At 36.6% G+C, this 22,983-nt stretch overlaps 1 protein-coding gene across 1 annotated transcript in view; it reads left to right on the forward strand.

Moving 5' to 3' along the window:
* The window catches only part of SGCZ (sarcoglycan zeta), a 477,798-nt gene that overhangs the window by 354,473 nt on the left and 100,342 nt on the right, over window positions 1-22,983 (forward strand). The window contains exon 3 of the mRNA XM_025886299.2: window positions 681-768. Coding sequence (XP_025742084.1) covers window positions 681-768 — 88 coding nt within the window. The remainder of the gene's footprint in view (window positions 1-680; window positions 769-22,983) is intronic.

Consider the following 22,983-nt stretch of genomic DNA (forward strand, 5'->3'; position numbering starts at 1 on the left):
TTACCTACTCAATAAATACCTAGTAAATGCTTTTCTTCCAGCAGTGTGCTAAGTAGTGAGGATATAATTATATACATATGACTGTCATGTTCCCTGTCCCATGGACATTTCCTTTGGTGACAGAAACAAACAAAACCAAGTAAACACATATATATGCAAAATAAATTTGCCTCGTGATAAGTGTTTTGAACAAAATAAATGGAGACTGGGAGTTTGGGGATTGAATGAATTTGTAGGGGAGGCAAGTTTGATGAGATGACATTTCAGCTGGGACCTGAAAGTTGTAAATTCAACTTAAAAAGGAACTTCCTCATTTGGGTAGGGTCTCCTACCCAAATCTCCATAGGTAAACTTATATTCCACTGGGAGATGGAGAGGGGAAGAGTGTCTACACCTTGGACATACAGCAATTGGTAGAGTTGGAAATTATTGTGTCAAATAGTTAATGTCCATTTACCAAAGTGGAAACATTCCTATCCTGTCAAGTAGTTATGATGAAACACTTGTATTTTTTTTCATATTGTCCAGTCAATATTTGGGATGTTAAAATAAATGCTTAATATAAAACAAAGAAATAGAATTTTGGTAATACCCAAACAAATGCAGTATAGTTTTAGAGATTAAGTTTGACTCTATTTCTATTTTTTATTTGATTTCTTTATTTTATGCATGTTTCCCAGGATAGTCCACTGGTCTTACAGTCTGACAGGAATGTAACAGTGAATGCAAGAAATCACATGGGGCAGTTAACTGGACAGCTGACAGTAGGTGAGTGCTTTGGGGGTAAAGATTGCTCATACCATCTTACTCCACTTGAAGCTTTGTGATTGTTTAAATTGGGGAAAGCGAAAGTCTATTATTTCTCTAATATAAAACTAGACATCCTTTTTCAGCCCAACTATCTTGCATAAGATTTGATTTTTCACAAGCCAATTATAGTCTCCTCTATTTGGTAGTTCTTACTCTTGTCAATGTGTTACTATGAGAAAATACAATCACATGTATTTTGTTGTTATTACTCTTGAATTATGAAATGCACCATTTTTCTAACAAATACCTCCCTAGTGTACGTTGAGTTATAGTAAACAGAATAACACATGAGACATAACATCATATGGTCTATGTATCTTTTGTTTTAGGTGAATAATTTCCTGAGAGATATTATCTGCTAATGTAAATTAGAAATGACATATTAGTTGAATATAATAAATCTTAACATTTATCAATTACTTATAAATATGGTGTTGAGATTACTTACATTTTAAGATTTATAGGCTTTAGAAGTTATAAATATAAGTTAATGATAAAATATTGTTTTCTCATATTGTCAAAAAATTAGTGATTCATATTACCTGGCATTATTATTTGAGTCAATTTTTATAAGAAAACAGGCAAATAAAAAGTCAGTTGTAATTGTGTAAAATAATAAAAAGATTTGATTGTGTGGAACTGTCAAAATATCTTTTGAATGCTGTACTTTTTTGTGGGGAAATTACCTAATATTGATAATATATGTGTGTATATAAAAGTATATTATAAGTAGTAAATTATAATCTCAAGGAATGAGTTGTCCTTATCTTAATGAAAAATTAATGAGCACCTTAATATAAAAGTATATTTCCAGTAGTTCTTTTTAAATTACACAGGAATATGGCATTTGAAATGTGAGATTTATAAACATGAATTTGATTGTGTCTACTTCTTTGGTAGGTATATGAAACACTTTTCGATATGCTATTTGCTTTAATGAAACCAAAAATGCAATTTATATTTTAGCATATATGTATTTCCAAAAAATATAATTGCACTTTATTTATAATAATTCAATTTTATTTTGCATAACGTTCACATCCTAAAAGTTGGTCACTAGGCATCATCAGTTGAATACTGGAGGTTAAAAATAAAAGGAGGATAAACTGAAAAGTTGAACAAGAAGTAATATTAATGGGCAGAGCTAGTTTTGTTTTACATGTTTTTCTTCAGTGGTCTCCCTCATTTAAATTTCAGTCATAAGCGATCATGTTTAGGAAACCCAGAATAGCTGCTATATGGTCCTGTGGCTAAGCATGATAAGAAGGTCCGTAATTTCACGTCTATAACATTATCTCAGTAAAACATTAATACTAATTGGATATTAAATAATTGAAATGTCATTGTTCTAAATACTTACTTTTAAAATCTGCTTAGAATCACAATCTTATGCTTCATCTAAGGTCTCATATATCATCATAATTCTCCTTATTTAGTGCTCGGTAAATTTTGGGGAATAAATTCACTCTCAGGAACTGATAACTTTTATTGTCAGAATCATTGACTCATCTTGGATATTTTCATTTCTATTTATCAAGAATCAGTGACATATCTAAATTATATAGAAACCTTAATTACAATCTGTAATTTCTCATATTTCTGTCTTTCTTCATTACTTCTTCAAACCTGCGAGTCATGGCTGCCTTAAATAAGTCTTACTATATGGTAATAAGACAGTGTGTCATCTGCTAGAAATTAAACAAAATGATATTAACACTTGGTACTAGTTTGCTTTTCATAATTCACATTTTGAGGATTAAACACCACATAAAATAAAAAACTATTAGAGACAGCTTCTGCAGCAGAGTTGACTTTTTGGTTTCTTCTGAGGTCTGAGGTACTTGCCTTCATTGCGCAAGGGGATTTACAAGACAGCCAGGCAGGGAGTGGGAGTATTGAGTGGTAGGTGTGCATCATTCCTGGTTCTGTGCCTTTTCTAGTGGTTTTCAATTAGCTATATACACTTAAAATCAAATTTGCTTTATTTATGATAAGAGAAGATATGTTTGATGAGAACAACTAGGCACTAAGATTCTGTAAGGAGAATATTTTTTCTTTGATTTGTTTTCTCAGGATTTTGAGTCAATATACACTGATAATAAAGTCCATATGATGAAACAACCATTTTTAAAATATCATAAGTTTATAAAGAGATAAAAAATTAAAATGTACATATATACAAAATTAAATAAAAAATTAGTACTTTCTTTATCCGTATGGAAACTATTTGTATCCTGTATAATGATTAATTAAACCACATTACCTTCCTGGTAGTAAAGGTGTAAAGAGAAATGTGACTAATGACATGATCCTACTATGTTTAAGGAGAAACATTGGTGCTTTTTATGGAAAACCAGGGTTTTTTTCTCATATACACTGAACAAAATGTACACGTTGTTTAATAGAAAGAAAACTGGATGATACAGTGTATAGTGTCAGAAGCATTGGCCTGCCAATGGTGCTTTAAGGAATGCTCAGAGCGGGACCACAAAGTGCTGTTAGATAAAATAATTGTGGAAGCAAGAAACAGAACATGTTTACCAGTTCAACTTAATTCAGGGATAAAGATTTAGGCTTCTCTGCCTGTTAAATATTCCTTATGATAGATACTTTCACCTGGGACCTGGGCTTGTCATTGGTCAGATGAAGTGAGGACCCAAAATGTTAATGTTTGTGGCTGAGTCTTTTCAGTTCAGAAGTGAAGTGAACTGATGATAAAATTGATATCCTTTAGTAAAAACTGAAAACCCTAAGACTCTTAACTGTGTTGATGCCCCTCTGCCCACCTCAGTATATTTCCAACATCCAAGACAGGCAGGCGCGCGTGCACGCGCACACACACACACACACACACACACACACACACAGCACACGGGCTGCCCCATAGAATTGGTGTAAAGAAAATATTGGGAAAGAAAGCCAGCATAACACTTAAATAAACATTTTGAGTCTGCTACTACACACCGAAGGATTGTTTGAGACAGCAGTATTTTATTCAATGCAATATGCTACAAGGTAATTTGAGTCTAGAAGCTTTTCTAAAAATATTTACTAGTCACCTATCATGGCAAAATAAACCTTCAGTAATGCAAGCAGTGAATAAAATCACATAATTTCTAAAATTAATCACATAATTTTAATAATAACTGTGTTACTATTAAGAATTTATTATACAATAGTGTTTATTAGATTGATTAAGCCATGAGCATTTTTTAATGTTCCACATACTTAAATTAATCTGTATATCCAAAGATTTCACAATGCTTGTCACAAAACACTCTTGCTAGAAAGGCACTTTGATTATGACTAATTATTAAGAGATGTTATAGAAAACCAAAAAACATCAGAACATAAATTCAGTGAAAATTATTTTCAAAACACAGGAATATGTGGATTTTTCACTAATAATAATATTATGAGTGTAATCATGTAATTTATATATCAAAATGTTCTAGAAGAATATATTCACCTAGAAATCATACTTTAGTCAGAAAGTAGTCTTAGAAAGGAATTATATTTTAATAGTTAAGAGCATGAATTCTAGAGCCAATTAAATCCCAGATCTGTTACTTCCCAGCACTGTGACCAGGTTACTCAGGGCATCCTCCATACTCCAAGCTTCCATGTGGATAACATGAGTGTCCATCTCCTACAGTAGATGTGAAAATTGAGTAAGTGAACAGATGTGAAGTACTTGGACCACTTCATGTATATGTTAGTTATTGTAATTTTTATTTGATCTGTACATAAATAATTCTGTACAATTGGTGAAACCTCTTGGTTTTACTTAACTATGAAATGAGTATTATGCTAGGTTATCTCCATGGTTGTTTCCTGAATGTAAAATCTGTTTTTACCTTTAGAGAGGAAATTAGTTAATGAATCCTCTGACCCATTAAATTCCCCACTATTCACTAGTCCTGACAAAATCATATCTGATTTGATTTTTTGACATCTTAGCCACAAATTATAAGTACATATCTTTCACTTAAAATAAAGAATGTAATTAAGCACAACTAGATCAGCATCATTGTTTTTATTCTTTTGCTAAATTTTGACTTATTAAAAAACTTTTTAATTTAACATGTAAAATCAGTTTTTTTTTATTTTGTCAAAACTAAACATCAGCATGTTTTGTCCCTAAATGAGTGGAGAAAAATGTAGATGAGGGTTTTATAATAAATATTTAATGACCCCTAAAGTGACATGTAATCTTGCATTAAAGCAATTACCGTGAACACCTGGGAATCGCTTAATTGACTGCAGATGGTGTAGGACATATACAAAGTAGGTTACAGATTATTCTCACGTACCAAATTTACGTTTTTTGTCATTGACTCATTTTTTTTAACTTAAAGAATGCTGTAATAATCTGGGACAACTTAATAAGAATGAATATTTTATGTAAAATAGGCTGTACAAATCTGGGAGAATAGATCAACGAAACACTTAGGTTAAGTATGGGACACACATTTTAAATGATCAAATGCATTGTTGATGTGTCAGAGCTCATTGTTAATATTAATTAATTAAACTAATATTAATTAATCAATTTGAGAAAATAATACATTGAAGCAGATGACTGTGATATTAGGAGAAGGCTGGCATTCATAAAAATTAGGACCCTTAATCTGTGTTAACTCAGGTGTAACAAGAATTACAGTGTCTGAAGAAAAGACAGTAGTGTGCATGTTTTGAAAAGTTTTATCATAGGAGTATTTCATTTTTTAAAAAAGATTTATTTATTTGAGAGAGAGTGCTTGAGGATGAGGTAGGGGGCAAGAGAAGGAGAGGTGGAGAGAATCTTGAGCAGACTCCCCACTGAGCGGGGGAGCCCAGTGCCGGGCTCCATCTCATAACCCCAAGATCATGACCTGAGCCCAAATCAAGAATTGGATGCTTAAAGGACTGAGCCACAAAGGCGCCCCTCACAGGAGTATTTCATATCATTGTTTGAACATCCTGAATCATTATATTACTTTTGAGGTGTTACTGTTTGTTATTAACTTAAAAACAGAAAAATGCATTATCTCAAATATTCAATTAAATTCTCAGGTACTTGTAGTGTTAGACATGCAGAATCAAGTGTGATGCTAAGGATTTTTCTTCCTGGAGCCTAGACCTAATTCTGAAATAGATGGTTTGGCTAGTCATTTCCAACCCTTGCTAGCTTCTCTCCTCCTTCTCCTTCCAGGTACTCCATGCCTTAGTCTGGGATCAATCGTTGTAGTTCTATGAGGCCAGCTCCACTTAAGAGTGCTCTGTGTTATGGTTCTAAAGACCATCCCTGTAGGGTGTTGGCCTCTACTTCTCAACACCATGGGTAGGTAACCCACTGAAATTGTCAGTGGTTATTAATGCTTTGACTGATACGAAAACATCTTTGAACTTTCTCCCCTTCCAGGCAACATATATGTTTCAAACTAAGATCTTTGGTAATAATGCCTATAGGTGTCAAAAAATACATCTGATCTTGACTATTTAGGAATGAGGGTAATAGGGTAAAGTGAGAAATGGTGGTTCCATTAAGACATCTTGTAAAAGTGACATAATCCTCAATCTTAGCTTTACCTAAGCCAGTCCATCTCTTTATATGATGATTAAAGGAGATAATATAGATTTTTTCAGTAAATTTAACGCAAGAACTCATGAAGTATTTCTAACTGTATAACACAGAGGAAAATAGTAGAGATGAATAACCATTTTATTAATGCTATGAGTACATAAAGTTATTCAAAATATGCTATGACTATAGCTCACTGTTTAAATTTTAATATTAAGATTTTAATAAAATAAAAATGATATATTACAGAGTTTGTGAAGGACAAAATTAGAATAAAGTAAACAAAAGAGTGAAAGAGTGGTTTCTGACTTCATATTTCATATATTTAATTAGCATTATAGCTATATGACTTATCTGAATTTAATGACTCTAATTTATACACTGGGCCGACCTTTATATTTAATGAGGCTCCCTTTGTAGAACCTCAGAAATATAGGTGCATTTGAGTTTCCTACATGATTGACTTATTGAACATGCAGTTTTGTGTTGGTCTTAGTAAGAAACTTATCTTTGGAAATTTGGTTAATGGAGCATACTGTTCACAAATGTAAGGTTATGGGACTAATTATCAAAAAACATCTGGTGGTAGGAAGCTAAATAAAATTTAGGGGTTCATATGTACACAGAAGATCATTTGCTTCAGTATCAGGAGCCCTAGATAAGGTCTCAGCCAAGCCCTTAACTATAGAACAATGCTAATTGCCTGGTCATGGAATAGAGGAGATATACCATGGAGGGCCATTACCTATGAGGGTCTAGGTCTGTTAACTACATTAGCTTTTTTTCTTTTGTCTCACTTTGGATTAAGTGTCTATGCTTATGTGTAGTTTTGGAGAAATTACAAGTCAGATAATGCATAATCAGAAAAAGAAAGCCTGGTGGGAATAGAAAATTGAGTAGAGGAAGAAGGAAAAATGAAGAACAGTTCTTCTGTTTCCAAGTATTTATTGGACTCCTGACAACATACTCCTCATAATGAGAAAACAGTATTACCAAAATCTCTTAAGACTGCTTTGAGATTGCTATCAATCCCTTAATCAGCATTCTCTGGTTAAAGTATATAATCAGGTCTGGGTCCACTTGCAACCTTTTCCCGTAATATTATCTTTAGATATTTTGTCATATATTTGCCTGAAATTAAGAATATCTAATTCTATACATTCCCTTCATGTATTCATCCAGTTTTGACATGGTTTGTTTTAAATCTTCCATTCTGAGATCACATGTCTGCTGCTTTATTTTCTAAATGCTCACAAACACATCAGTCTAATGCATTTTAATATTCCATCCTCCTGTACACCTTTCCCTTTAATGAATTAAAGCATGTTAATAACTCATAACTTTTGGAAACTATCTACTCTCATATCATACATTTAGAAAAAATCTCATTTCTAATCTTACATTGCTTTTGCCAATCTTTGTCATTTTAAAGAGATTACTGAAAATAAAGATTATATAACTCGGCATGTAAGTTTTTTGGGAGGGTGGATAGGGCAGGTGGTTCTAAAAGAATATTTTATCTTCCTAAGTGCTCAATATTGGATCTCCTTATTCTCCACATCCAAAGGCTCATTTCTTATGCATTTTGAATGACTTTTAAACAAATCAGTAAATTTATCAACAACCTAAGCCACATTGGAGAATTGTGGGTAAATATATGTGGAGAATAAAGCCTTCAATATTATATACTAAGACATTAGTCCTATATATTTTCACATCAAAAGCTCGAGAAGTCATAAACCATAATAATTACAATTACTAAAATAAAAGGTATAAACAATACCAAGTGTTAGAATGGATGTAGAGGTACTAAACTCTTATACAGTGCTGCTGCTGGGAATGCAAAACGATATGGCCACTCTGAAAAAGTTAGCCTATTTCCTATTTAGCCATACCTCAGAAATATTGCAGGTTTGTTTCCAGACTACTACAATAAGTTGAATACTTCAGTAAAGCAAGTCAAACGAATGTTCTGGTTTCTCAGTACAGATAAAAGTTATGTTTATTTTGTAGTTTATTAAGCATGCAATAGGATGTCTAAAAAAAGTTTACATACCTTAATTTTAAAAATTCTTTAGTTAAAAAAAGTTATGTTATTGCTAAAAAATACTATCATCTGAGCTTTCAATAAGTCATAACCTTTTTGCTGATGGAAAGTTTTGCCTTGATGTTGATGGCTGTGGACTGATCAGTGTGCTGATTGCTAAAGGTTAAGGACGCAATTTCTTAAAATAAGACAACAGTGAAGTTTCATCCTTTTGTGAAGGATTTCTCTGTAGCATGTGACGCTGTTTGACAGCATTTTACCCACGGTAGAGCGTCTTTCAAAATTGGAGTCAATCTTCACAAACCCTGCTGCTGCTTTATCAACTCAGTTTATGGAATATTCTAAATCCACTGTTATCATTTCAACAATCTTCACAGCCTCTTCACCAGATGTACATTCCATCTCCAGAAACCATCCATAAGTAGCAACTCCTCATCCATTCAAGTTTGACCACATCTTCAGGCTCCACTTCTAATCCTAGTTCCCTTGCTGTTTCTACAACATCTGCAGTTACTTCCTTCCACTGAAGTCTTGAAACCCTCAAAGTCATCCATCAGGGTTGGAATCAACTTCGAAACTCCTGTTAATGTTGATATTTGGACCTCTTCCCGCATCTAGACTGGTGAAAACCTTCTGGAAGGTTCTCAATTTACTTTGCCCAGATCCATCAGAAGAACCACTGTGTGTGGCAGCTACATCCTTACAAAATGGTTTATTTTTTAATTTTTTTATTGTTATGTTAATCACCATATGTTACATCATTAGTTTTTGATGTAGTGTTCCATGATTCCTTGTTTGTGCATAACACCCAGTGCTCCCTGCAGAATGTGCCCTCTTTAATACCCATCACTAGGCTAACCCATCCCCCTACCCTCCTCCCCTCTAGAACCCTCAGTTTCTTTTTCAGAGTCCATCGTCTCTCATGGTTCGTCTCCCCCTCTGACTTACTCCCCTTCATTCTTCCCCTCCTGCTATCTTCTTCTTTTTCTTTTTTCTTAACATATGTTGCATCATTTGTTTCAGAAGTACAGATCTGTGATTCAACAGTCTTGCACAATTCACAGCACTCACCATAGCACATACCCTACCCAATGTCTATCACCCAGCCACCCCATCCCTCCCACCCCCCACCACTCCAACAACACTCAGTTTGTTTCCTGAGATTAAGAATTCCTCATATCAGTGAGGTCATATGATACATGTCTTTCGCTGATTGACTTATTTCACTCAGCATAACACCCTCCAGTTCCAACCACGTCGTTGCAAATGGCAAAATCTCATTCCTTTTATGGCTGCATAATATTCCATTGTGTATATATACCACATCTTCTTTATCCATTCATCTGTCGATGGACATCTTGGCTCTTTCCACAGTTTGGCTATTGTGGACATTGCTGCTATAAACTTTGGGATGCACGTACCCCTTCGGATCCCTACATTTGTATCTTTGGGGTAAATACCCGGTAGTGCAATTGCTGGATCAAAAGGTAGCTTTATTTTCAACTGTTGGAGGAAACTCCATACTGTTTTCCAGAGTGGTTGCACCAGCTTGCATTCCCACCAACAGTGTAGGAGGGTTCCCCTTTCTCCACATCCCCACCAACATCTGTCATTTCCTGACTTGTTAATTTTAGCCATTCTGACTGGTGTGAGGTGGTATCTCATTGAGGTTTTGATTTGGATTTCCCTGATGCCGAGCAATGTTGAGCACTTTTTCATGTGTCTGTTGGCCATTTGGATGTCTTCTTTGGAAAAATGTCTGTTCATGTCTTCTGCCCATTTCTTGATTGGATTATTTGTTCTTTGGGTGTTGAGTTTGATAAGTTCTTTATAGATTTTGGATACTAGCCCTTTATCTGAGATGTCATTTGCAGATATTTTCTCCCATTCTGTCGGTTGTCTTTTGGTTTTGTGGACTGTTTCTTTTGCTGTGCAAAAGCTTTTTATCTTGTTGAAATCCCAAGAGTCCATTTTTGCCCTTGCTTCCCTTGCCTTTGGCAATGTTTCTAGGAAGAAGTTGCTGCAGCTGAGGTCGAAGAGGTTGCTGCCTGTGTTCTCCTTTAGGATTTTGATGGACTCCTGTCTCACGTTTAGGTCGTCCAACCATTTGGAGTCTATTTTTGTGTGTGGTGTAAGGAAATGGTCCAGTTTCATTCTTCTGCATGTGGCTGTCCAGTTTTCCCAACACCATTTGTTGAAGAGACTGTCTTTTTTCCATTGGACATCCTTTCCTGCTTTGTCAAAGATGAGTTGACCATAGAGTTGAGGGTCCATTTCTGGGCTGTCAATTCTGTTCCATTGATCTATGTGTCTGTTTTTGTGCCAGTACCATACTGTCTTGATGATGACAGCTTTGTAATAGACCTGGAAGTCCGGAATTGTGATGCCGCCAGCTTTGCTTCTCTTTTTCAATATTCCTCTGGCTATTCGGGGTCTCTTCTGGTTCCATACAAATTTTAGGATTATTTGTTCCATTTCTTTGAAAAAAGTGGATGGTATTTTGATGGGGATTACATTGAATGTGTAGACTGCTCTAGGTAGCATTGACATCTTCACAATGTTTGTTCTCCCAATCCATGAGCATGGAACGTTTTTCCATTTCTTTGTGTCTTCTTCAATTTCTTTCATGAGTATTTTATAGTTTTCTGAGTACAGATCCTTTGCCTCTTTGGTTAGATTTATTCCTAGGTATCTTATGGTTTTGGGTGCAATTCTAAATGGGATCGACTCCTTGATTTGTCTCTCTTCTGTCTTGTTGTTGGTGTATAGGAATGCCACTGATTTCTGTGCATTAATTTTATATCCTGCCACTTGACTGAATTCCTGTATGAGTTGTAGCAGTTTTGGGGTGGAGTCTTTTGGGTTTTCCACATACAGTATCATATCATCTGCAAAGAGTGAGAGTTTGACTTCCTCTTTGCCGATTTGGATGCCTTTCATTTTCTTTTGTTGTCTGATTGCTGTGGCTAGGACTTCTAATACTATGTTGAATAGCAGTGGTGAGAGTGGACATCCCTGCCGCGTTCCTGATCTTAGGGGGAAAGCTCTCAGCTTTTCCCCATTGAGAATGATATTCGCTGTAGGTTTTTCATAGATGGCTTTTATGATATTGAGGTATGTACCCTCTATCCCTATACTCTGAAGAGTTTTGATCAAGAAAGGATGCTGTACTTTGTCAAATGCTTTTTCTGCATCTATTGAGAGGATCATATGATTCTTGTTCTTTCTTTTGTTAACGTATTGTATTACGTTGATTGATTTGCAGATGTTGAACTGGGCTTGCAGCCCAGGGATAAACCCCACTTGGTCATGGTGAATAATCCTTTTCATGTACTGTTGGAACCTATGGGCTAGTATTTTGGTGAGAATTTTTGCATCCATGTTCATCAAGGATATTGGTCTGTAATTCTCCTTTTTGATGGGGTCTTTGTCTAGTTTTGGGATCAAGGTAATGCTGGCCTCATAAAGTGAGTTTGGAAGTTTGCCTTCCATTCTAATTTTTGGAACACTTTCAGGAGACTAGGTATTAATTCTTCTTTAAATGTCTGATAGAATTCCCCTGGGAAGCCATCTGGCCCCGGGCTTTTGTTTGTTGGGAGATTTTTGATGACTGCTTCAATTTCCTTAGTGGCTATAGGTCTGTTCAGGTTTTCTATTTCTTCCTGGTTCAATTTTGGTTGTTGATACATCTCTAGGAATGCACCCATTTCTTCCAGGTTATCTAATTTGCTGGCATAGAGTTGCTCATAATATGTTCTTATAATTGTTTGTATTTCTTTGGTGTTGGTTGTGATCTCTCCTCTTTCATTCATGATTTTGTAGATTTGGGTCATTTCTCTTTTCTTTTGGATAAGTCTGGCCAGGGGTTTATCAATCTTGTTAATTCTCTCAAAGAACCAGCTCCTAGTTTCATTGATCTGTTCTACTGTTCTTTTGGTTTCTAGTTCATTGTTTTCTGCTCTCATCTTTATTATTTCTCTTCTGCTGGGTTTGGGCTTGATTTGCTGTTCTTTCTCCAGCTCCTTTAGGTGTAGGGTTAGGTTGTGTATTTGAGACCTTTCTTGTTTCTTGAGAAAGGCTTGTATTGCTATATACTTTCCTCTCAGGACTGCCTTTGCTGTATCCCAAAGATTTTGAACAGTTGTGTTTTCATTTTCATTGGTTTCCATGAATTTTTTTAATTCTTCTTTAATTTCCTGGTTGACCCATTCATTCTTTAGTAGTATGCCCTTTAGCCTCCATGTATTTGAGTTCTTTCCGACTTTCCTCTTGTGATTGAGTTCTAGTTTCAAAGCATTGTGGTCTGAAAATATGCAGGGAATAATCCCAGTCTTTTGGTACCAGTTGAGACCTGGTTTGTGACCCAGGATGCGTTCAATTCTGGAGAATGTTCCATGGGCACTAGAGAAGAATGTGTATTCTGTTGCTTTGGGATGGAATGTTCTGAATATGTCTGTGAAGTCCATTTGGTCCAGTGTGTCATTTAAAGTCTTTATTTCCTTGTTGATCTTTTGCTTAGATGATCTGTCCATTTCAGTCAGGGGGGTGTTAAAGTCCCCACTATTATTTTATTGTTGTCAATGTGTTTCTTCGCTTTTGTTATTAATTGCTTTATATAATTGGCTGCCCCCATGTTAGGGGCATAGATATTTACAATTGTTAGATCTTCTTGGTGGATAGACCCTTTAAGTCGGATATAGTGTCCTTCCTCATCTCTTATTACAGGCTTCGGTTTAAAATCTAATTTGTCTGATAAGGATTGCCACCCCAGCTTTCTTTTGGTGTCCATTAGCATGGTAAATCATTTTCCACCCCCTCACTTTCAATGCGGGGGTGTCTTTGGGTCTAAAATGAGTCTCTTGCAGACAGCATATTGATGGGTCTTGTTTTTTAATCCAATCTGATAGCCTGTGTGTTTTGATTGGGGCATTTAGCCCATTTACATTCAGGGTAACTATTGAAAGGTATGAATTTAGTGCCATTGTATTGCCTGTAAGGTGAGTGCTACTGTATGTTGTCTGTGTTCCTTTCTGATCTATGCTGCTTTTAGGCTCTCTCTTTGCTTAGAGGACCCCTTTCAATATTTCTTGGAGGGCTGGTTTCGTGTTTGCAAATTCCTTTAGTTTTTGTTTCTCCTGGAAGCTTTTTATCTCTCCTTCTATTTTCAATGACAGCCTAGCTGGATATAGTATTCTTGGCTGCATATTTTTCTCCTTTAGTGCTCTGAAGATATCTTGCCAATCCTTTCTGGCCTGCCAGGTGTCTGTGGATAGGTCTGGTGCCAATCTAATGTTTCTACCATTGTAGGTTACATATCTCTTCTCCTGAGCTGCTTTCAGGATTTTTTCTTTGTCTCTGAGACTTGTAAGTTTTACTATTAGATGTCGGGGTGTTGACCTATTATTATTGATTTTGAGAGGGGTTCTCTGTGCCTCCTGGATTTTGATGCCTGTTTCCTTCCTCACATTAGGTAAGTTCTCTGCTATTATTTGCTCCAATATACCTTCTGCCCCTCTCTCTCTTTCTTCTTCTTCTGGGATCCCAATTATTCTAATGTTGTTTCGTCGTATCGTATCACTTATCCCTCGAATTCTGCCCTCGTGATCCTGTAGTTGTTTTTCTCTCTTTTTCTCAGCCTCTTTATTTTCCATCATTTGGTCTTCTATATCAGTGATTCTCTCTTCTGCCTCATTTATCCTGGCAGTTAGTGCCCCCATTTTGGATTGCACCTCATTAATAGCCTTTTTGATTTCGACTTGGTTAGATTTTAGTTCTTTTATTTCTCCAGAAAGGGTTTCTCTAATAACTTCCATGCTTTTTTCAAGCCCAGCTAGTATCTTTAAAGTCATGATTCTGAACTCTAGGTCCGACATCGTACTAATGTCCGTATTGAGTAAGTCCCTGGCTGATGGTACTACCTCTTGATCTTTTTGCTGAGGTGATTTTTTTCGTCTTGTCATTTTGTCCAGAGGAGAATAGATGAATGAGAGAACAAAATGCTAACAGGTTAACAACGTCCCCAGCAAATATACTGTATACAAATCAGAAAAGACCTGAAACCAGGGGAAAAGAAAGGGAAAGAAAGAAAAAAGAGAGAGAGAAAAAAAAAGATAAAAACAAAAACAGAACAATACAAAAAAAGCAGAACATGATCAAATATGATCAGGCTAGTGCATAGATCAGTGCCACACACTAGATTTGGGGCGTATTTTGGTCTTTTAGAAAAAAGTGCCTCCTAAAATTTTAAAGGAAGAAGGACATATATGTACAAAATAAGTGTTGATACAATGAAGGGATGGAAGATGACTGTAAAGATGAAAATTATAAAAGATTCTATAAAAGGAATTGATAAGATAAGTTGTTTGAAAAAAGAAAGAAGATTTTAAAAAAAGAAAAGAAAAAAGGAGAGAATGTGATCAGGCAGGAGACTAGAACAAAGCCATACACTAGTGATTTAGGGTATATTTTGATCTGTTAGAAGAAACTGTATCTCAAAATTTTAAAGAGAGAACTACTTATATATATATGCCAAACATAAGGGTAACTATTATGAAGGGATAGAATATGACTCCAAAAATGAAAAATAGAAATGTTTTTTTTAAAAAGGGATTGATAAGATGTTGGTTGAAAAAGGGAAAAGGAAAAATTTTTTAAAAAAAGTTAAAAAAATTAACTTTGAAAGACTAATGAATCATGTTAAAAAAGCCATGAATTCTATGTGCAGTATTCCCCCTAGCGCTGGAGTTCTCCCATTCTCATTGATTGGTAAACTTGGCTTGCTGGCTGTTTGTGCTGATCTTCTGGGGGAAGGGCCTGTTGCCATGGTTCCCAAATGTCTTTGCCGGAGGCGGAATTGCCCCGCCCTTGTCGGTCGGGCTAAGCAAGCTGCTCCGGTTTGCTCTCAGGAGCTTTTGTTCACTGCAAGCTCTCGGTACAGCTTTGGAGGACCAGGGCGAAAATGGTGGCCTCCCAGTCTCCGCCCGGAGGAGCCGAGAACTCGGGGCCCCGCTCCTCAGTGCGCCCCCAGAGAAAAGCAGTCACTCCCGTCTCCCTGGTCTCCCGCCGCACTCCACACTCACCCGGCCTGTGACCGAGCGTTTGTTTTCTCCGGCACACTACCCCGTGTGGAGTGTCCAAACCCAGCAGATCCCTGCGGTGCACTCCCGCGCCGCTCCTCCCGGGGGAGGAAGGGGAGTCTCCCCGGCTCTGCCGCTTGTTGGGTCCCTGCTGGAGGAGCAGTGGCCCGACTGGGCCGCGGGTCACAGTCTATGGCAACCCCGAGCTGAGAGCCCGCGACTCTGCTCCGTCTCTGCAGCCGGCTTCCCCGCTCTGATACCTGGGAGCTCTGGCGCACTCAGGCACCCCCGGTCTCTCTGTGACCCCGAGCGTCCTGAGACCACACTGTCTCAGGAGGATTCCAACTCCCGCTCAGCCACTGCAGCAAGGTCCCTCAGCGGAGCCAACTTCTAAAAGTTCCGATTTTGTGCTCCGCGGCTCTAGCACTTGCCAGAAGCGGCCGACGGAGGCCCCCTCCCCCGCCGTCTATCCTCCCGAATATTGCCTCGGATTCACTTCTCCGCACATCCTACCTTCCAGTAAGTGGTCGCTTCTCTGTTCAGAGAGTTGTTGCTACTCTCCTCTTCGATCTCCTGTTGAGTTCGTAGGTGTTCAGAATGGTTTGATCCCTATTCAGCTGAATTCCTAAGACCAGACAAAATCTAGGTCTCCTACTCCTCCGCCATCTTGCTCCGCCCCCCACAAAATGTATTTCTTAAATAATAAGACTTAAGGTTGAAATTATTCCTTCATCCACAGGTACAGAATGGATGTTGTGTTAGCAGGCATAAAAGCAATATGAATCTCATTGTACATCCCCATCAGAGATCTTGCGTGACCAAGTGCATTGTCAATTAGCAGGATTATTTTGAAAGAAATCTTTGTTTCTAAGCAGTAGTTGTCAACTGTGTGCTTAAAATATTCAGTAAACTATGTGGTTAAACACACGTGCAGTCACCCAGGCTTTCTTGTTCCGTTTATAGAACATAGGCAGAGTAGATTTAGTATAATTCTTTTATAATTCTTATAAAATCTCTAGGATTTTCAGAATGGTAAATGAACATTGGCTTCCACTTAAAGTCACCAGCTGTATCAGCCCCCAACAAGAGATAGATTCAGTTTTTCCTTTGAAGCTTTGAAGACAGGTATTGACTTCTCCCCTCTAGATATGAAAGTCCAAGATTTTGTCTTCTTCCAATAGAAAGCTCTTTCATCTACAGTGAAAGTATGTTGTTGAATATAGCCACCTTCATGAATTATCTTAGTTAGGTCTTCTGGTTAACTTGCTGCTCCACCTTGTACTTTGTGTTACTGGAGATGGCCTCTTTCTTTAAAGCCCGTGAACCAACCTCTGCTAGCTTCCAACTCTTCTGCAGCGTTCCTCATGTTTCTCAGCCTTCATAGAACTGAGGTGAGTTAGGGCCTTATTCCGGATTAGCTTTTGTCTTAAGGGAATATTGTGACTGATTTGATCTTCTGTGCAGACCACTAAAACTTTCTCCATATCAGCAAGAGGCTGTTTTGCTCTCTTATCATTCATGTGTTCACTGGAATAGCACTTCTAATTTCCTTCAAGAACTTTTTTTTGCCTTCACAACTTGGCTAACTGGTGCAAGAGGCCTAGCTTTCAGCCTTTCTCTGCTTTTAACATGCCTTCCTCACTAAGCTTAAACTTTTCAGGTTTTGATTTAAAGTGAAAGATATATGACTTTTTCTGTAACACTTGGAAGCCACTGTAGGTTGTTAATTGGCCTAATTTCAATATTGTTCTACCTCAGGGAATAGAGAGGCTTGAGAAGAGGGAGAAAGATGGAAGAATGGCCCATCAGTGGAACATTTAGAACACATGCATTTATTAAGTTCTTCATAGTAATGGGCATGGCTTGTGACACCCCAAAACAATTACAGTAGTAACATCAAAGATCCCTGATCACAGATTACCATTACAAATATAATGATAATGAAAAAGTTTGAAATATTGTGAGAATTATCAAAATGTGACAGAGACACTAAGTAAGTAAATGCTGTTTGGAAAATGGTGCCGATATACTTGCTCCTGAAGCAGGGTTGCCACAGTTCTTCAATTGGTAAAGAAGGCAATACCTGCAAAATGCAATAAAGTGAAACCCAACAAAACGAGGTATGCCTGTAAAGTTACCAAGCCCATGCAGATAATTGTTAAATTACTTTAGGAAACTTTTGCTAAGTCTTTGGTAAATGTTTAACTACATTTCTTTCTCAGGTGTCAGAAAATGTATAATAAATGGTCATTTGCTGCCAAGATACTTACTGATTTTATTGAAATAACTGAATCCTCCTTATTAATATATATATATATATGATAATGAGATTAGTCTTATCTGTTTTTATGTCATCTTAAGTTGTATGATATGCTTCTTTAACATATCAAACATATGTGGATAACCTCCAAATCTACCCCTCTAACATTTCCTATCTTCTTCTTCAAACCCAAGAAACTAACAAACCAATTGTTTTTTGGCCATCTACCTGAGGCCCATATTGCTCTCCAACTCAAGATAAATTTACCACTGGGTACTCTGAAGAGGCTAACAAATAATATATATCTGCTCAGTTTTTAGTTTTAAAAGATGGTGATAGTTAAGTTCCCTTTCAACACTATCCTGCATATTTGTAGAGTTAATTTCTTTAATTTAATGAAACGGAACAGTTTCCCTTTAAATATTGGCTCCTGTTCGTGTTTTCTCATCCATAGTAAGCTGATCATTTGAATAGTCCATAACTGTTCTTTGAATGCAACACTAAATAGGTCACCTCTGCTTTTGAATAACCTCCTTAAAGCTCAGTGAAAATAGAAATTATCTATGGTATTTGTTGAAATCATGTTGATAACAAAGGGAACAAGATGAGTGCAAACAATATGAAACTACTGAAAATTAAAAACATACTCCACTAAATAAAGTTTATGGTTCTTAAGAGTAAGTAATTTCAAAGGAAAATGTGTTTTGAATATAAAAGGAAGAGATGCTTCAAGGCTGATTTAGTGTCAAATAGACGTTCATGAGGTCATTGGCTGAGCATAGAAAATGAACACCAAATGTGCCACTTCAAAATAAACCAAAGGATTTTCCTTACGTGCAGAATATTTAATGGATTGAGGAAAATGTTGTTAGGGTCACAGTATAAGTAACAAGAATAAATCATTTTGAAAGAGAATCTCATTAGTGCTTCAAAGAAAGACTATTATGTGACATTAGGAATAACTTAATGATGACTATGATCTTAAATGGGCTTTTTGGCCTCCTTCCATCCTCTCTATATCATGCCTCTTCCCTCCACTCATCATTTTGTAATTTTCCTGGTAACTTTATAAGACCTTTTCTGTGTCAGAACTTCAGTAGATCTAAATTTATACTTTTTCTTTCTTTCTGTGTAGTGAACATAATCAGAAGAAACAAAATAAGTATCATTTTAGGGTAACTTAGCTTTTGCAAATAATTATATTCCAAGAAGCACAAAGCCACGTAACATATACTATGCACCGACCCTGAGTTTTGGCACAAAGCCATGGAAGGCACAATTAGAAAGTTTAAATACTTTTCCAACTCTGTTCCTGCATCTCTCTAGCCTTTGGAGCTGGAGATATTTCCTCTGCACGTGCTACAAGGTATATACTCCCCACAGTCCCCAGTGCTATCTTATCTGTTGACAAGAATACTAGAACTTACTAAAGTATTACCATTGATTCTATTTTTGTCTTTGGTATTTCCATCCCCTGGCATATCTATTTATGAATGTATTAAAGTAACAATTAATGATCTACTTTGTCAGGAAAAAATGGTTTGCTTATGGAAGAACTAGGTGTAAACTTGACAAGTTAGCCAGGTTCATATTGTATCCTTTTCAGTTTAAGTACAAAATCTTGGGATATTATTTGTGATGAAGAGTCACTTTAAAAGTTTGAGCTCAGAGTGGCACAATAATATTAAAGACATACTTGGTGATGTAAATTAGAAATATATGGATGAATGGGAACAAGTACAGTGTGTCTAGAGGATGAAAGTAAATTTTTTTTAAAGACTTTATTTATTTGACAGAGAGGAACACAGCAGGGGAGTAGAAGAGGGAGAAGCAGGCTTCCCTCTGAGCAGGGAGCCCAGAGAGGATGAAAGTATATTTTTAACATGTGTCTTGGTTTGGGTTTCCTGGAAACAGAGATGGCCAGCTGGGTGCAGAGTGTATAGGAGAGGGTTTTTGAGAGACCACTTGTAAGAGAATGAGGAAGGTAGGAACACAGAACTGGGGAGGGGAAGAAGCTGACCCTGAATGTCCTATAAATAAGGCCTCAGCTAACCCTCAGAGGAAGATCTCAGGAACCCAACTGCTGCTGAGAGTTCAGCATGAGTTCAAAGGGTCCTGGGAAGCAGAAAAGAATCAGAGTGAAGACCCTGAACCCTGGACCCAGACTACATGAGTTTAAATTGCTTGCTATCACTTACCAGCTGTGTGATTTGGGCACATTAGTTAACCTCTCTGTGTCTGAGTTTCCTAACTGTAAAATGAACATAATGATAATACTTGGCCTTGTGTGGTTATTTTGATAATTGAGTTGATGTTAGTCAAGTTCCTAGCACATTTTAAACATGATAGAAGCTGCTATCATTTTTAGTGGTAGTAGAAGTAGTTTCTTAATTGGGAGAACAGGCAGAAGATAATCTTAACTCAGAATTACCCTAATTTATATTGGATGATATGGGTGATCACTCAAGGTAACATTTAATTGTAGCATCTTAAGCTTATTAAGTGTTATCACTTGATTTATCGGCATAGGCAGGTGCTTCCATGTGTCATGACATTCCTGAGATTTCTGCTTGCCGATAAGCACAATTAAATTACCCATAGCATCTGGCCCTTTAACCAGTCACTGACAGGACATTAATGTTTTATATTTGTTCCCTCTTAGTGTTCTGACATTCCAACAGCTCATTAATTTTGGTAAAAATATACTATTCTTGATGTGAATGCTTTAGATAAACATAAAAATAAATAGTGAATTTAATGCCTTTTATTAGTTGCATTATTTTACATTGATATTTATTTAATATCTACATTAAGAAAATCTGAACTCTATAATATGCATTTTTATTTATTGAAGCTATCAGTTCCCCCCAGAGTTCACTTACAAATATAAGGCAATTCAAATGAAAATACTAATGGATATTTTACAACCTGATGGAATATCTCCAAAAAATATCATTTAAATGAAAAGCCAAAAGAATTTTAATATGAATATATCAAATTTTATAAGCACAATAATTAATACAGTTTGGGATTAGAAAGATCAAGAGCAAAGGAACAGCATATGAAACCAAGAAAGACACCATGTATCTACAGTAGTTCAGTATAAGATAGATATCCTTTCCAACCGATGAAGGTATGAGAGGGGGATTACTTATTAAATAATTGAAGTTGACATAATTGTTTAACAGTTTGGAGGCGAAAGTTAAATCTGTATGTCTTTATACAATAAAAACAGTGAACTGATCATGGTGTAAATGTTTTATTTTAAATTTGAAACAAATAATGGAAAAATATATCAGAAGAGCTATCTGATCATGTGCGGGAAAGTCTTCCAGAGTAGAGTCTACATCAGAAGCTACAGAAGAAAAGATTTTTATTGATTTACATGCATGAAAGTTAAAATTCTTCTGAGGGCCAGTATTCTCACCAACAAAACTGAAGTACTCTAAATTTATCAACTGAAGTACCATCTCAATTGAACTTCTGAAGACTCCCAGTAGCTGGCATCAGTACGCTCAGTGTCTTTGAGGATTCCTGTTGTGGGCATACATTTTCTCCAATCTCTTCTGGTTTTGAGTGCCTTCCAGTTGGAACCCCACTAGGTTAACTAACCATGGGACTGCATCTACATAGTTGTCACAAGAATTTAATCAAGCAGCATGTGTAAAGCATGATACATGATACCTATTAAGTAGAAACCACTCTGTGCTAGCTATTGCTGTTATTTTCATTCCAGTGAATTAGTTCAATAGTTTTATTTATTTAACAAGTATTAATTGGGTGCCACCATATATCAGGGACTGTGCTAGGAAGGGAGATACAACGGTGAGCAGATACAACAATGGTTGCCTCTAGTGGGAACTGCAGATGTTAATCAATCATAAAATCACACCTAAATGTGATCAGTGCAAAGAAAGCACTTAGTAATACATAGAAGGTCTATCAATATATTCTTTCCCAGTTCAGAACTACCATTTTGCTAGCAGTTGACCAAATCCTCTTTACCAGGTTTTACACACACACACACACGCACGCATGCACACGCACACGCACATGCACACACAATGACACATGCACATAAGACATTGCTTATACACATACTACCTTATGAGAAGAAAATTGCATTTTCATTTGTTGGCCTTGTTTTTCCTTCAGAGCTCCAGCCTCTTTATTTTATGAGCTCCCTCTTCTTGGGCTTCTTCTTGAAATTCAATTTCCTATTCTTAGTAGGCAGACCAAATGAATCCTTCACTTCTACTTGATTCTTGACCTCCTTGCCCATGGCCAAATGCTAATGAATATACTATCTTTACCATTACAACATCCACACCAACATAAGATAACTTATACAGATGTGTTTTCCTTTTTTTGTTTCCCACAACTTGAGATGGTGGAAATGGCCACATTTGTTTATTTTTTTAAGATTTTATTTATTTATTTGACAGAGAGAGACACAGCGAGAGAGGGAGCACAAGCAGGGGGAGTGGGAGAGGGAGAAGCAGGCTCCCCGCCGAGCAGGGAGCCCGATGCGGGGCTCGATCCCAGGACCTCGGGATCATGACCTGAGCCGAAGGCAGCCGCTTAACCGACTGAGCCACCCAGGCACCCCCACATTTGTTTCTTTAATCAGATTGAGGAAACTTCCTTCTTTACCTACTTTGCACCTTTTTTTAAATAATTAGTGGATTTTAAATGTTTTGTAATACTTTTTATTCATCTATTGAAAGAAGATATTTTTTCCTTTATTCTACCAATGGGTGTAATACATTGATTTTTTAAACTTTTATCTTGAAATAATTAGAGTCACAGGAAGTTGCACAGAAGTGTACAAGGAGATCCCATATACCTTTCACGCTAACCTCCTAATGTTATATCTTATATAATTATATTGTATAATATCAAAGTCAGAGAAATGGGATCAGTACAATACATAGAGTTTATTCAGATTCCACCAGTTTTACATGCACTCATTTGTGTGTGTGTGTAGACATCTGTGCAATTTTACCACAGGCATAATTTTGCATAATTATTACTAGATCAAGATATATAACTGTTCTGCCACAAGATCCTCTTGTGCTACTTCTTACAGCCCCTACTTTTCTATTGTCATATTTTGCTGACTAGAATGGTTCGGACTACAGAGAATGAGTGGTGAGGGCCAACATACTTGCCTTGTTACTGATGTTAGGACAAGAGCAATCTTCCACTATTCTGATGTTAGGTATAG

Source organism: Callorhinus ursinus, unplaced genomic scaffold, assembly GCF_003265705.2.
Source record: "Callorhinus ursinus isolate GAN/ISIS: 27379988/994484 unplaced genomic scaffold, GSC_fseal_2.0 scaffold17, whole genome shotgun sequence".
In the NCBI taxonomy this organism is placed as follows: domain Eukaryota; kingdom Metazoa; phylum Chordata; class Mammalia; order Carnivora; family Otariidae; genus Callorhinus; species Callorhinus ursinus.